General features: G+C 42.4%; 1 protein-coding gene across 6 annotated transcripts in view; it reads left to right on the top strand.

The window, feature by feature from the left end:
- The window catches only part of LOC119007285 (protocadherin-1-like), a 205,851-nt gene that overhangs the window by 13,726 nt on the left and 175,646 nt on the right, over positions 1-16,479 (top strand). For all 6 annotated transcript variants that reach the window (XM_037076845.1, XM_037076844.1, XM_037076842.1 and 3 more), the window contains 2 exons: positions 1,827-2,658; positions 8,609-10,792. In XM_037076845.1, the coding sequence (XP_036932740.1) occupies positions 1,849-2,658; positions 8,609-10,792 (2,994 nt within the window). In that variant the 5' untranslated portion in view covers positions 1,827-1,848. The remainder of the gene's footprint in view (positions 1-1,826; positions 2,659-8,608; positions 10,793-16,479) is intronic.

The following is a 16,479-nucleotide window of genomic DNA, read 5'->3' as shown; positions in this document are numbered from 1 at the left end:
TTTAGCATCTTACTCCTCAAGCTTGTCCAATTCCTCTGGTGGGAAACGATCCGACTTTTTCTTCTGATTATTGTTTGTCATTCTCCATCATTTCCGTCACTTTTCATGTGATGAAATGTTGCTATGAATGCCGGCTTTGCTGTCACCCGTCAGCGCTTTATTTTGGATCCAGCTATTGTTGTTGAGATACTGGAATTTCTAACTTCCATAGAATACCTTGAAAAATATTGATATTCAATACCAAGAGGAAAAATAACCAGCAAAACAACTCATTATTTTTTTTTTATATTTGTCTTTTTTCTCTTTAGATCAGGTTTTGTAAAAAAAAAATGTGCAGGAGTAGGATGCTCAAATGAAAATAGACGGCCCACCTTAAGAAGTGAGCCTGTCGAAGCCGCTAACTCTTCGACACCCTCTTCACATTGATGAGTAGGTTGCAGGAAACACGCCAGTTTGGCGTACCTGTGTATCGATGCAGTAGAAAATAGGTGTTGATACTGTTTCAAATATACTAATAATTGATATTTATTAAAAAGCTATCATTTTGACAAACTTCATTAAGTATGGAAACTGTGTTGTGCATCCAGGTCGTTCAAATAACGACTCTTCTACTGTACTTCAGCCCTCTAGCAGCCACACAAGCATTAGTGTGATGAATTAGTCATGGCCTGATTTACTCACAGTGGAGCCTGAGGGCAAAATAAGCTGTTGGACCTCTCCTCATCCACCGTTACTGCTCCTAACAACAAAATCCTAACATTTCAGACAATGCTGTGGTTCAAAGGTTTATCTTCTAATAACCCAACAGATTTCTAAATGTATTGCAACTGATGTAATCACCATGAACCGGAAATGTCTGAGGCTTCACCACTTTGTCAATAGGCGAATGTGTTATCTCTTTGAGGACGATGTCCAGAAATAACGATAAAATATAGCAACGATATTGGTAACTCAAAAGTATGATTATGTTTTTATTCTCTCCATGTTGAACATCAAATGTCAAGACTGTCTTATCATAAAAGTTGTATAAAAAGAAGCTTTTTGAAAATATCTGTTGTTGTTTGTGGAGACAAACTGCCTTGCTCTGAAAGACATAGGAAATAGGTTTCCTTTTCAAAATAAAGTTAAATCACTGAGGATTCAGCTTTGTTAGCTTTTCACTGTGTGATATGGAGCTGAGACTGAACCTTCACCTGTATTTGCTCTTATTTGATTGTTCAAACGTGCTGTTAGTCAGTTAACCAAAATTTATTTGAGATGAACTTTTTACCTTTCTCTGTATCTAATTGTTGTTTTTTATCTGTCTGTTGTTTTTTACAGACAAGCATGTATTTAAACTGTTCTCTGAGTGCAGTCCTCCGTAATACTGTTCACACAATCTAAAATACGTCTTTCTGTTTTGATCACCATAAAAAAGGTCTTATTAAGTCTTAAGTCTGATTTGTTAAGAATTGCGGACTTACCGTGTTCCCCCTCACTGCCTCCCCGTCAGTACTTTTGGTCGAATGCCGCATGCAGCGGCGCTCAGTTTGTCTTTCTGTCAGAGCGCTCGACTGGCAGCAGGAGGAAGTCATCACTCTGAGCTGCTCGGCTGCTCACTGCAGCCGGCGGTGAAACCAGGCCTCAAACCTCGTCACCCTCAGGTCTCGCAAATAACTATTAGGGACGTGTTTAGTATCCCGAGGAGACAAATTCGACCATCTATTCCTGAACAGCGCCGACATAAATCCGAGACAGGAGCAGCTCTGTGGATCTTGAGTCAACTTTCTGTTATTTAGCGATGAATGACGGCACTTGTGTTAATCTGTTCTCTGTGTCTCTTTCAGAGTGGTGCTGTCGAGTGGAAACATGGCAGCGCTGAGGTGGGAGGTTCTTCTGTACCTGGCGGTCATCCTGCTGGCCTCCTGCAGCGCCGCGCCCACAGACATCCTGTACCGGGTTCCTGAGGAACAGCCGCCAAACACATTGATTGGCAGCCTGGCGTCAGACCAGGGCCTGCCCGACACCGGCCACCTCTACAAGCTGGAGGTGGGTGCGCCATACCTGCGAGTGGACGGAAAGACTGGCGACATCTACACCACTGAGATCCCCATTGACCGTGAGACGCTGAGGGACTGCCGCAATTTATTTGAGGGCGACAAATGCTTCCTGGAGTTTGAGGTGTCGATCACTGACATGGTGAAAGGAATCGGCTCGGGGCCGCGGCTGATCGAGGGACGCATCGAGGTGCTGGACATCAACGACAACACGCCACAGTTCTCCTCCCCCATCCTCACCCTGTCCATCCCTGAGAACACGCACATCGGCGCCCTCTTCTCCATCCCCATGGCCACCGACAGGGATTCTGGCTCCAATGGCGTGGCCGAGTACTCTCTGAGCACTGGGCCAGATGCCGACCAGCTGTTCAGCCTGCAGGTCGCCGTGGACTCGGACGAGAAGTTGCCTCAGCTGGTCGTCATGGGCAACTTGGACCGCGAGAAGAAGGACTCGTACGACCTGAACATCCGGGTAGTGGATGGTGGGAAGCCTCCCAGGGTGAGCAGTGCTCTGCTGCGGGTCACCGTCACTGACCAGAATGACAACGCCCCGAAGTTTGAGAGGAGTCACTACGAGGCCGAGCTACCGGAGAACAGCCAGCAGGGACACTCTGTGCTGCAGGTTGGTGCACACACACACACACACACACACACACGCGCACACACACACACTCATATTATTATTGATAAATCTTTTCATGAGTCATTTGATCTATAACTTGTCAAAAAACAGGGATCACGATTTTCCAAGTTGCTTCTTTGGTCCAACCAACTGTCCAAAAGTCAATGCAAAGAAGAAACGAAAAACAGAGACTGTTCAGATAGAAGCAAGATCCTGACGATGTTTTATATTTTTGCTTGGAAAAATGACCATTGAAACCATTGAATGTATATCAAAATAGTTAATGATCAATTTTCTTCAACTAATCAATGCAGCTCTACTTTATATATAACTTTATTGAATGGAGTTGTTTGAACTGCAACGAAAACTCAGCAACAACATTGTTTTACCAATCTGCTCAAAAAAAGACACAAACCTGACTGAAGTTAGTTTGTCTGGATTAAAATTGAATGTTTTTTAAATAGAGTTTGGTGACGAAACAGTTGGAAATGGGTCAATCAACTAATCAATCGCCATTGCAACTCTACTAAAGACAGGTGGGGGAGAGTTTGTCAGTACTGTCATGGTCATTTTAACTGACCTACTGCAACAACGCTTATTTTTTATCAATTTCAATTTTCAATCAATCATGTGTAGAATAACTGATGATATTTGCAGCCCTAATCTGAACAAAAGTGAGCCACTTCATCCCCACACGGGATATTTTTCATGATTTCTGTCAATATTAACTCCCTCTTAAGCCCTTAAACTCCTGAGAGTTTGTTCAGCTGCTGTAATTATTGTAGCGCACATGCAGTTTTACAGTTCAGTGCTGTGTTCAGCTTGGTTTTCTCTTCCAGATCAGTGGCTCAGATAATTAGATTGAGCTGGACTTGTGATGTGAGACTCCACAGTAAAAACATGGCAGAAATGACAGACAAAACCCTCACACATCTAACCCAGGATGTAAACAATTTTATTTTCTTTGAGAGGAGGTGTGCAAACAAAGCAGTGTTCAACAGGAAACAGCAGAAATCAGCTTGATGTTTTACCCTATAAAGGATCAGATCACCCCAAAAATATCGCCCCCCCCCCCCCCCCAAATGCTCGTGGAAAGTTAGGTGAACTTTTATACTCGGGGAAGCCCCAGAAATGTTTTTTGGTGAACTTCACCTCTTGGCAAACTTTATTCTTCACCTGTAAGAAAACAGCAAAATCTTCCTTCCTTGACGTCACATCTGAGCGGATATCTTACATAAATTCTCCTCTTTTCTGTAGTTAAACCAGCAGGAGTGTGCGTTTAAATCAGGACATATCTGTCCCTCGTGGTGTCTGTGTGTTGCAGCTGCTCCTCCAGATTCGATCCAGAGTTTTCTTGTCCACCTCACATTGTAGTGGAACCTTTGGCCCTGTGGGTGATAACACAGAGCTGCAGGACAACACGGCACACTGACTGCACATAATATGCTGCTCAATTATCCGTACAGACAGATGGTGCGGTGGAGGTGAAGCAGGGCGTGGGATCTCCGTGTGTAGTCACATATTAACCACTGATCCAGCTTCACCTTTGAGCTCGACCGAGGCAGCTTGTACGCAATGTTGCCATAAGCGGGCAGAGAAGGGAGGTTCGAACACCCCAGCAAACCCACCTCACTGTATCCTCCTCCTCCTCATCTTCTTCCCTTTCTGACTATAGCACGACCAGCCAGCCTTCCAGCGAGCCGTGCATGACTTAATCTGAGTCAGTCATGAGATTATCCATGGGGCTTATTGGTATTATTGCTCTGGATGTGGCTCATTGCATTTCAGAGAGCCGCAGAATTCATTTCACTTAACGTGCGTTTGAGGAGTGATGCTTTAGAGGCAGCGGGACAGGCGCTGACTGACGACCCTGACCTGCTTAAATCGTCCAGTGTCGACACAGACATGTATATCCCTGCTTTTTGACTCGCTCTTCAAAGGAGCAGAACGCTGCGTTTAGCATATTTTAACCTATTTTCTTCCATTGGGCTATTTTAAAATTGAGCCGACTGATTTTAGGTGGATTTCATCCCTTCAGGTGTCAATTTGTTTCAGTAAAGAACAATAAATCTCATCAGGGCTGTCTCATTCATGTTTAATACTATAATTTGAAATATAAATGAGTGTAATGATTCGTTATTGACCTTGAAAACAGTGACTTGACAAAAAATCCCAACTTAAAGTCCATAAACAAGCTTTCTTTGAGCTTTCCACTTTGATTTTTGCAGTCATCAGAAATGACTATTTAATTTATCAACGGTATCTCAACTGAAATTCATTTATTTCTTTTGTAAACTGTATTATTGTAAGTGGTGAACAAACAAAGAAAACATATAAAACACAACAGCAATAAAGAAAGAAAGAAAAAAACATAAAGCAGTGAGGGAATAAGTGGAAAAGACAGAAGGAATTGCAAACTTCATCTCATCAAGTTGATGAGCCTTAGACAGAGAAATAGAATATGCAGAGCGAAATGCAAAATATCTATGAGAAAATAAATAAATAAATGGAGAGGAAAAACTGAAATTGACAGAAGATTATGTTTCAGAGTCTCAAGTTTAAACTCGGCTTATCTTCTGTGTCGGTTTGATGTTATCAGACTTGATTACCTCGCAACTGTAGTCGACATTTTGATTCAAATGTCACTCGTGCACCTGATTGGTTATGGATATGACATCACCTTTGTCCTATTGTCTGAGCCTCGCCTACTTTAAACAGAGAGGAAAAAGGAAAAACACACAAAGGAGATTGAGAAAGTATGTTTTCAGGTCCTTCAGTCACAAGATTTCTTTGTTGAAAATCTATCACATTCCACTTTCCTCAATTATTATTTTCTCATTTTAGCTAAAGGATCTCCTGAAATCTTATATAATCACCAACGACATTTATGACTAACCCTAATGACTAACAGTCACATCTCCAAAAAAGAGAATAAAACAGATGAAATGTTTGGGTTTTTTTGACAAACACCTGATTAACTAAAAAGAGGCAGCACAAAATGATCTGAAGAGTCTGAACTACTATGTCATTATAATGTGTTTTGGTCAACAATAAACCAGACCGGATATAAACTGTGAAGGATTATCTTTCTGATGCAAGTTTTGAGTGAGGTTACCCAGAAACGTATTTCCCATGAACATTTTTCGAATGGAACCATCAGAGGTTTAGTTTCAGAAACACTTCAGAGAATCCAGTCTTCTCATTTAAGAAAGTGGTGGGTCTTTCTGGTTAATTGTTAACTGGGAGATAAACAGTATTTGTATTTGCCATTGGCCCGGACAGAGAGGCTTTGGAGAGCAGCCAGCGCTGCTCTGGCCTCATCACAGCAGCACTTTGCTCCAGCAGCTCAACTGTTCAATACACAATTCTCAGAAACTGTCAATAATGCACTGCTGTTTGGTGATGTCTGCAGCTTAAAGCCACACCGGAGGAAAGGAAATCAATGGGCAGGAGAAATTATAATTTCACTTTCATGTTTTCTTTAACCTTAACCTTTGCGACTTGGATCAGTGATTTCCACAGTCTCACCCTCCCTCCCCCCTTGGCGATGTCTGTCACAGTGTGTGATCCTTAGCAGGCAAAAAATTAGATATTATGTGGCCGTCTGAACTGGAGTCTTTGTAAAAAAAAAATCCCTCTAAGATTCTGTTGGCTGCATTAACCTTTAAAACCAGGACTGCCTCCTTAAATGTTCGATTAAACCTTTCCTTGACTCCCATATTTTTATGGCTATAGAATACCATCAAATGCAAATGTTTTCTGAATTTAAATGCCCAAAATTCAACTTGACATTAAGATACATACATGGTATCTTAAGGAAAAGATTGACACTTTTGTAAATATGCCATCATTTGCAGGATTCACTTGAAGACTTAAGGGTTTGGAAAATTTAAGATTTAACTGTCATGTTCTCTGTATTTTTAGTATGTATCTTCTCGAACCACAAAGAATTTAGTCATACACATGCTTTTCATTTTCTTTCCCATTTGGTAATGAATCCGTAACCATTATTTGTACAAGTTTACAAATCTTCCCAAATTCAAATAATGTCCTTGAAAAATGCATGTTACTGTACAAAATCATGTACATGGACAGAAATTGATTGTGATTGACTGTGATTATAAAGGAATTCTGCAAAAGTTTTGCAAGTCTGGTCAACCCTGACATATGATTGGCCACCGCATTATCTTAAAATAGGATTGGCTTTCTGCCCAGTGAGAGGTCAGACCTTGGTTCAAAACAACCATTTGATGAGTGTTTTTAAATGTGCCATTGTTTTCTTTAAATATTGGGCCTAATGTTGGGAATCAAATATTTCTTGTTGTTAGTCGCTTTGGATAAAATTGTCAGCTAAATTAATGTAATGAAAGAAAACATGAAAACATGACGTTTGTGTTTTACTTCATGCCACTCCTAGCTTAGCTTAGCATAACTACAGTATTCATTTAAAAAAAAAAAACACTGGCATCTTGACTAGAATACAATGTTCCACTCCTTGGTCTAAACAAAATACATTTTACTGTTTGTTTATAGGCTCAGATAATCTTATTCCATCTCAATCGTTTTTTTTTAAATAAAACATATGTTTTTCATGACTTAAATTTCAGGGGATTATTTCGCTGAGTGGAAGCATGGCTCACATTCACATTACATCACTGTGAGTCCCAGGTGAAGCGCGTCAAAAACGCTGATCCAGTAGCACCTGGGACATTTGAATCAGCTGTTCAACAACCAGTTCATTTAAAACTACACACCTACCTACATTTCTCACCAGCAGCTGTGGTGTTGAATGAATGCAATTAAGAAGTATTAGATGTGTTGATAGCAAGGCGACCTAACAAGAACATCCTAAGTGATATTCTGCTGACTGATTGTACCTCCTAATTGACTAATTACCTCCATTTACTTTGGGTTTGGGCATGTGAGGCCGGATCATGGCCAGTGTTGGTCCGTCCTCTCCCGTCTCCTAATGGGCCTTGAGGAGCCAGAGCTTTTCTTATAATGAGAGGAACATTAACATTCACTCATCTGCCAATTAGATACCAATGACCCACTGCATGGTCGTTAGATGTTGTTGTGTGGGCGTGTGCACTCAGCTTTGATCGTCCGTTATGTTTCACACACAGCAGAAAAGGGCTTTGTAGTTGTACATTAGAAGCTAAATAGTCATTAATCTGTTACTGAGGTTATAAAAGGAACACAGTGTCTTCAGGCTTCTTGAGTTGGACCGAGAATTGACAGAAATTTGGCTGAAATCAAAACATTTATAGTGGATCTGGCTGATTGACACATGAAAGAGGACACAGTGAATGCAGTATTTAATAATTTAGTTTAAATTGGTTCATCAAAATAAAACCACACTCTGGACATCTTTACAGTGAAGATTACATGTCTGTCATCAAAACTGAGCAAGCCATGTAATGCAGTATTTTCCCAGGGTTTGTGGAAGGAAGATGTGTGTATTTGGCCTGGGGTTTTGGAATCCGCTCCAAGACATTTTTCAACAGATCATTGTAGACTATTATAGTAATATTTGTACAAAGAAAGTTGGAAAAGCTAGAGCTGATAATTAAGTATCACCATCTTAAAGGCTTAATTTGCTAAAGAGGTCCACCATTATGCCTACATATGACTGATTTTGGCTTGTCATTGTATTCTCTGCAACTCCAGACATCCTCAGTCTTTTGTTATCTTGAAAGATTTGAGTTGGCGTTCTGATTAGTTTTGACATTTACAAACATCCTTCAAGAGGTAGGAGCAACAGAACATGTACTCAAAACAATAATAAGACACTCAAAGTGATCTGGAGGCAGTGATATGTTTATTTCAAAAGCAATGGGTTTTGTTGTCCTTGGATGACTCACCTGGGTGATCAAAACATAAAATTAGTTTGTTGCAGAAATTTTTTGGGAACTGACGGAAAAAGTGAAACTCTTTTTTGTCTTTTTAGGTCAGAGCCAATGACGCAGACACCGGCACCAATGGAGAGATTGACTACAGCCTCCATCAGGCATCGGACACTGTCCAGAGGCTTCTGCGCATTGACCGCTCTACAGGCATCATCTATGTCAAGGGCCTTGTGGACCGTGAAGAGGAGAACTTTCTCAAGTTCTTTGTGGTCGCCAAAGATCGCGGACCCAACTCCAAGAGCTCGAAAGTCCTGGTGACCATCAATGTCCGGGATCAGAATGACAATGCACCAGCCATCGAGATCCGTGGAATCGGCTTGGTGATACACCAGGACGGTGTGGCCAACATTTCAGAGGACATGCCTATTGGCACACCAGTGGCGTTAGTCCAGGTGTCAGACCGTGACGAAGGGGAAAATGCAGTGGTAACGTGTGTGGTTGCTGGTGACGTCCCATTCCAGCTCCGGCCTGCCAGCGAGTCAGCCAATGATCGGAAGAGGAAGTACTTCCTGCAGACAACAACTCTGCTGGATTATGAGCGTGTGAAGGATTACAGGATTGAAATTGTTGCAGTGGATTCTGGGAACCCTGCCCTATCCAGCACCAACTCTCTCAGAGTCCAAGTCACAGACATGAACGACAACACCCCAAACTTTTCCCCTGCGATGGTCGAGGTGGACTTTGCAGAGGGCAACCAGCCAGGCGACAAGGTGCTGGACGTTATAGCGACAGATGCAGACAGTGGCACCAACGCAGAGCTGGCCTACAGCATCATCGAGCTCTCCGCAGCCAGGCTGTTTGAAATTGATTCCAACACTGGAGAGGTTCGTGTGAAGAACCTCCTGGATCGAGAGGAGACAGAGCGTTACGAGTTCCGAGTGGCAGCAGCAGACAAGGGCGTTCCGAGCAAAACTGGCACTGCCACAGTGGTGATTAACGTACTGGACCGCAATGACAATGACCCCAAATTCATGCTAAGTGGCTACAGCTTTTCTGTCATTGAAAACATGGCACCACTCAACCCTGTTGGTGTAGTGACTGTCACTGATAATGATAAAGGGGAGAATGCCAAAGTGAGGCTGTTTGTGGAACCGGACAACGGCAAGTTTGTGATCCAGAACGGTACGGGAACCATCCTGTCCAGTATCTCCTTTGATCGCGAGAAGGAGAGCACCTACACCTTCCGACTGAAGGCTGTAGATGCTGGTGACCCACCTCGATCCTCCTACGTGGGCGTGACCATCAATGTCCTGGACGAGAATGATAATGCCCCTTATGTCACCAAGCCAGCCAACTCCTCCTACACATACATGTCGCCTGTCACTGCACCAGATACCAGTGTTGAAGTGGTGGAAGCTGAAGACATTGACTCTGGACCCAATGCTGAGCTGATCTACACCATCACTGGTGGCAACCCATATGGCCTATTCCACATCTCGCCCAGCAGTGGGGAGATCACACTGGCACAGGAATTCACTGGCAAGCACAACGGGCTGCATCGCCTGGTGGTGAGGGTCAGCGATAAAGGCAAACCTCCCCGCCACACCACCGCCCTAGTCCACGTTTTTGTCAATGACACAAAGTCCAATGTCTCCCTCATCGAGGCGCTGGTCGGACACAGCCTCTACACCCCTCTGGACCGGGACATTGCCGGAGATCCCAACTATACCCTCACTCAGCGCAGCAACATCCTGTATGGCAGCCTGGCCGGTATTGCTGGTGTGATTCTGGTGATTGTAGCCGTGATGGTCATAAGACACCGACTGCAGAAGGACACGAAGAGTGGCTACCAGGCCGGCAAGAAGGAGAGTAAGGACCTGTATGCTCCAAAGCAAGGCCCCAAAAATGGCAAAGGGAAAAAGAGCAAAAAAGGAAAAGCCCCTAAACCGGCCAAACCGCTGGAGGAGGACGAGGAAGCAAGCTTGCAGAAAGGCCTCAAGTTTAACCTGATTAACGACAACGTCAACGACAGTCCCAGAATCCACTTGCCACTTAACTACCCACCAGGAAGCCCCGACTTGGGCCGTCACTACCGCTCCAACTCCCCACTGCCCTCCATCCAGCTGCAGCCCCAGTCACCCTCCGCCTCCAAGAAGCACCAGGCTGTTCAGGATCTCCCTGCCACCAACACCTTTGTGGGAACGGGTGACAACAACTCAACAGGCTCCGACCAATATTCGGATTACAGCTACAAGGCCAACCCGCCCAAATACAGCAGCAAACAGGTAGGAGAGTACGCAAACACGGCAATGTACCACAGGGACATTTACTGGACCAACCGGGTGTGGTAGTCACGCTGGAACTTGTTTGGCTCAGCCAATGTCCTTCCACCAAAGCTGCACTGATATTCCTGCACAGCACCCACCGCCAAACGGCTGTTTTCCCTTTTGTTTTTGTTTTTGGTTTGGTTGTGTTCACCATTCCTGTTCTGTTCTGTTTTCACCTAAATGTGGACACCACAATATTCACTTGCCATGAAGGATTAGGGTTAAGGGATAGACCAACTATGGGTTTACTTATATTCAACCACAGATATTTGGTCAATATAACACCAAACATTAACTCTGTTTATCCAGAGAGTTGTTTTGTCCTCAGTGATTTGTTATTTATTGTGGTGATTGGGTCGAAAGCAAACACTTTTTTTTAAAAAAGAAGACATGAAAATGTGAAAATACTGAATTATTGGTTCTTTATCGATATCATAAATCCCATATGGGTCTATCCTTCCGTTCTTTATGTTTTTCCTTTGGTTTCATTTGTGTTCAGTTTCACCTTTTGACCATGGGTTAGTTGAAGGAGGTTATGAGTTTTTTTTTGTTTGTTTTCTTTGTGCAACCATTGAAAGCTTCACGCTGACATCCTCATTAAGTCTGAATGTGTTTGTCTTTCTTTTTTTTTTATATTTCCGGAGGGCTGACTCGAGGTTTAAAGCTGCTCTTTATGGCAGGATCAGCTTGTTGAAGTGTGACAAAGAGTGACTGAATTCCTGAGTTCGTTTGGCCATTTTTATTGTTTCGCTTTTTTCTCTTCTCTTGGCCAGGAACTAGACTGGCTCAGCAGCACTTTAGAGTGTTTCCATCCAGTTCAGACCAATTTAAGGTAATTTCAGCTTGGTCAGGGAGCCAAGCAGTGAAAAAGAAAGAAATTCAGAAAGAAAGCAAAGGAATAAGGAGGAGGGGAGGAGGAGGGTTGTAAAAAAACCACCACACTATGAAGGAGAAGGTACACTAAGGCTAAATACAACCATTTCTTAACCTCGGCACCTCCTGTCAGGTCAGCTGAAATACGACTTTTAATTTTGCCGTGTTCCCAATCACTGGGGTTTAAAAGTCAATTGTTTGCACAGATTAATGGCAGGTAATTTTCCATGCGCCCGCTTTCGCCTTCTTTTACCCAGAGTGCCTTGCTCTTTTCTATTTAATGTACAAAAGGGGGGATGACGGGGAGGGCCAGGGCCATTAACTGCGTGATGGCGACCAGCTGTCATTCCACATCGGCTGTTTTTGTGGCATCACGTTGATAGACTGTGAAAATGAAAATGTCACGTGCACTGTGAACAGACAATCACATTAGCGATGTTGAGACTGTAAATACTTGTGAACGACATGTCAAATGTTTTGTTTGTTGTATTTTTTTCATCTGCTGTTATGTTGAACATTACTGTGTGTTGTGTGTGTGTGTGATTAACGAGGGCATTTCATTATTCTCTTGCTCTCCAAAGACTTCACTACCTGAACCAAAGACTCGCACACACACCTGCATAATCACTGTCATCACCATCCTGTGCATGGAGCTGGAGCTCAGACTGTGGCAGGGTTCCCGCCAGTGTTAGCGGCCTGTTAGCGCTCCTGCTGGGTTAATATTTAGCCTGTTAACACTTCTCGAGCTCAAAGGCGTCGCACACATCGACTCCACCACACACCTGCTCTTCCTTTTTCTTCCTCTCTGGGGGAAAAATATGTACAGAGTTTTTTCTTTTTCGTTGTGTTTTTTACAGCTAAAAGCCAGATTTATTTCAATAAACATGTTGCTTAAATGTTAACGTGTTAAAGCTTTCTGTGCGTTCACTGGGTGGGGTTAAAAACAGGAAGTAGGAACAAGTGGAGGTGTGGTTTACCATCTTCATTTTCATCATTCACACATGGAGAGAAAGTGCACATGGTTCACAGGACAGGATGTTTATTTTTAGTCTGGTTCACATTAAAATCCTTCACATCACATTCAACTTTATTGGCAAAAAATGTCAGAGCATACAAAACATTAAATCAATAGATATAATAAAAATGACAGAAACTATATAGCGAGGGCTACACATGGAGCAAGAGTGCAAAGAAAATATTGATTGGATGATGTAACAGGTTACTTTACACAGTGGCCACCTCATATGCATCTATTGATTGATACGATTAGATAAACTATTGATCCAGGGAGTCACCGCTGCAGAGATACAAGAGCGGATCCACAGAGGAGTAAGTGGTGTGTGAAAGAGGATAGTGGTGGAAGAAGAACAAAGATGTTTTCTTACTGGAATGAAAGTAGAAATACCAACATTTTAATTGACTCTATAACAATAGTGTCATTTATTAAAAATCTTGTTTGTAAGTGTGATGAGACATCTACTAAAATATAAGAGTCCTAACTGTGCAGCCAGTCATTAGTTAACAGTTATTTGGCAACTGATGTTTGAGATATTGTAGATGGTTAACCAATCATCACCCTGCTGATGGTTATTATAAAGTGTGACTTTATACATTTGTACTATTACATCATTGTTATTGATTAAGAAAAATATGACATGCCTGAAAGTGCTCAATTATGCTGAGTGATACACTTTATATTCTTGGATTATAATAATTTATGCATAATGTTTTCATCATTGGTAAACATGGAGCTCAATTTGATGACTTTCAATCTCTTGGGATGCTTGTAAATGTCCTTTAGAGATGAATAAAGTTTTATCTGAATATAAGCACCATGTCACATGAGCCTCAGAGCCTCTTTAACAGTTCCAGCTGATCATCATCTCAGTGTGTGTGGCATTTTGAGATGGCACCACACATTCAAAATGAAGGAGAGAAGAGGGTGTGCCTCTGGAATAACTCTTAAATCCTCTTTTTCAAAATTTAAATAAGTTGTTGGAAATTATTTGAACTAGATGTTTTCTGAGGCTGACAACACATCTATCCACTTCAGTTTATCCTGCTTATTTAAAGTATTTAGTTGTTCTTAAAATGACGATCAAAATATACGTTTGTATAGTTTATTTAAACAGCATTTTATCTAAAGAAAGGCCTAGTTTATCTGACTAGAAATCCCAGTGGGAAGAATGTACTCCTTTGTGCAGAACTTGCACTGGAGTGCCCAGACGTTTCAGTCGCAGAAAAACCATGGACGGGAACTCTGTCATATGTTTTTAACATCTGGATAAGTGATGTTTCCCATAATGCTTTAAAACAACAACAACAAAAAGTTTGTGATTTTAATAACTCACGTATAAAAGCAGAGTTCATATCAACATCTGAAGCAGGGCTGCACAAAGTGGGAGCACAATGAGGTTTAATTTGGGTTGTGCCAAATTGTGTGTGTGTTTCTAGCAAGAAAGAATAACAGTTTAAAAAAATAGTGATTGCTGTTGAGCGGTTGGTTATATAACTGCCTTGAGATTTTACACAAGCAAAGTACTTAAGTAGATGTTCTTGCTTTCCATCTCAGACTACAATACATCATCTCTTCATCACAGCCACATGAATACATGAACCATCGTGTCTGTCACTTTAAACTCACAGCTGCTGACTATACCTGTTGGCACACACACACACACACACACACACACACACACACACACACACACACACACACACACACACACACACACACAAATACCTTTGGACTTTCAGTAAACAGGGCGGAGATCAAAACAACAAGCGAGCAGGTGCTGAACCTGCCGGGGTCAAAGGTCAAATATCACTCAGAAACAGTCATTAGCAGTGAGGAGCGATGAGGTCGGAGGTCAATGACGCCTCCTCTCTGACTCCTCCCCCTACCAAGACTCTACATTAACAGTCTAACGGCGTCCTTCCTGCTGTTACGCTGACCAACTCGGCTGTCTCTATGGTAACACAACGACCCAAGTGTGTGTGTGTGTGTGCGTGTGTGTGTGTGTGTGTGTGTGTGCTGACTCATTGTACTGACCCCCTCCACCTCCCCCATCTCCCTCCTCACCCCCCGCTTCTATGGAAAGCTCTGCCCTTTGAATGAAGAGAGATGAAGAGGGAGCGTGTGTGTGTGTGTGTGTGTGTGTGTGTGTGTGTGTGTGTGTGTTGCCAGTCATTCAGTTTATATAAGCCGTGAGCTGAGTGTTTGCCTCTCTCTTCCACATACCAACGATGATTTCATGGGTTGCAACGGTCTGAGTTACAGATTTCCATGTAAACGATGAAAGAAGGTCAACATATTTCAGCTCTTATCTAATTGTTACCTCTCAGAGTGTTCAAAGTTGAGATTTTTTTGTCCGGAGATTTCCAGGCAAACGTTTCAAGCCTTAACACAGACAACACCTTCATCTCTCTGTCAGGGAACTACTTTTCTGTAAGCCGGCGTATCACCGCGCCTGCAGCCTCATATCACGGCTCCCATCAGCTGTCTGAAGTTTTCACAACCAGCACTTCATCCAGATCTGCATTTTTTTTCTCCTTCTGTTGTTCCCTGATTTTGATTCACAATCTGTGACACACAGCCAGCTCTATGAGTCAACAACCGGCAGACGAAAGGCAAAAAGATTCAGGGGGTAGCTCAGATCTGAAGGCTTTTAGAAAAGGGAAGGCTGAGATGATCTGTCATCTGTCACATCTTCATCTTCTCCAGAGGATGAATCTCAGTAACGCCGGTGATTCTCTGATATTTCACTGAGCGCCATCAGTTTTATCTGCGTCCTCATTGCCTTTGTGCTGCACTATAACACCGCTGGATATTTAATGACGTCTCTTCAAAAATAGCCACTTTTGTCACCACAGACACGGCTTAGAAATATACTGATGTCTCATCCAACATATACTGTACTGTTGACACAAACACGGTTGGAAATGTCCCAACGTCTCGCCAAAATAACCCGTTTCTTTGCATAATAGCACCGCTGGAAATGCCATGTCTCTTGAAAATACATCCAGTTCTGTTGCCACAAACACAGCAGGAAAATGTCCCAATGTCCCATTCAAATTATAAAGCATTTTCATGCTTACAAATGTCAAGCTGCAGTCCTGAACAGTGGTCTCTGTTTAGGAACAGCTGACTCGTGTTAGGTTTCGGAAAATATCATGTTTTGAATACTTGTTTTCTGTCTGGAAAATTCTGGCAACATCTGTCATGGTTTTGCGTTAGCTAATAAAAATATATACAAGAAGGCAATATTAGCACATTATTTTGTGATGTGAAGGCTGTCTTCAGGAGAGGATTTGTTTAAACGGAAATGCTCAAAATTGAATAATTCTCAGTAATTCATCAGCTACAGTTTGGGTCTGGATAAGTAAGTAAGTAAGTTTATATTAAATAGCACTTTTTTCAAACAAAGTCTGCAAAGTGCTGTACAGGGCACAGTAAACATAAAACATAATTAAAAACAAACACAAAAATAAACAGAAATAAAACAAACACGATAAAATGAAATAAACATACATGTACAGATATGTGCAAAGAATAATTACAGTTCTATTGCAGGGAATGCAAGACGATAGAGATGGGTTTTGATACGTTTTTTTGAAGACATTTAGTGATTCAGATGATCTGACGGAGGAAGGTAGACTGTTCCAGAGGGACGGAGCCCTGACGGCAAAAGCGCAGTCACCCTTAGATTTGAGGAGGGAGCGGGGTATGTACAGGAGGCCTAGGTCAAAAGATCTGAGAGGTCTAGAGGTGG

Source organism: Acanthopagrus latus, chromosome 18 (assembly GCF_904848185.1).
Source record: "Acanthopagrus latus isolate v.2019 chromosome 18, fAcaLat1.1, whole genome shotgun sequence".
NCBI classification, from domain to species: domain Eukaryota; kingdom Metazoa; phylum Chordata; class Actinopteri; order Spariformes; family Sparidae; genus Acanthopagrus; species Acanthopagrus latus.
The sequence above is the reverse complement of the archived record's forward strand: the minus strand, read 5'-3'. Positions and strand labels throughout refer to the sequence as shown.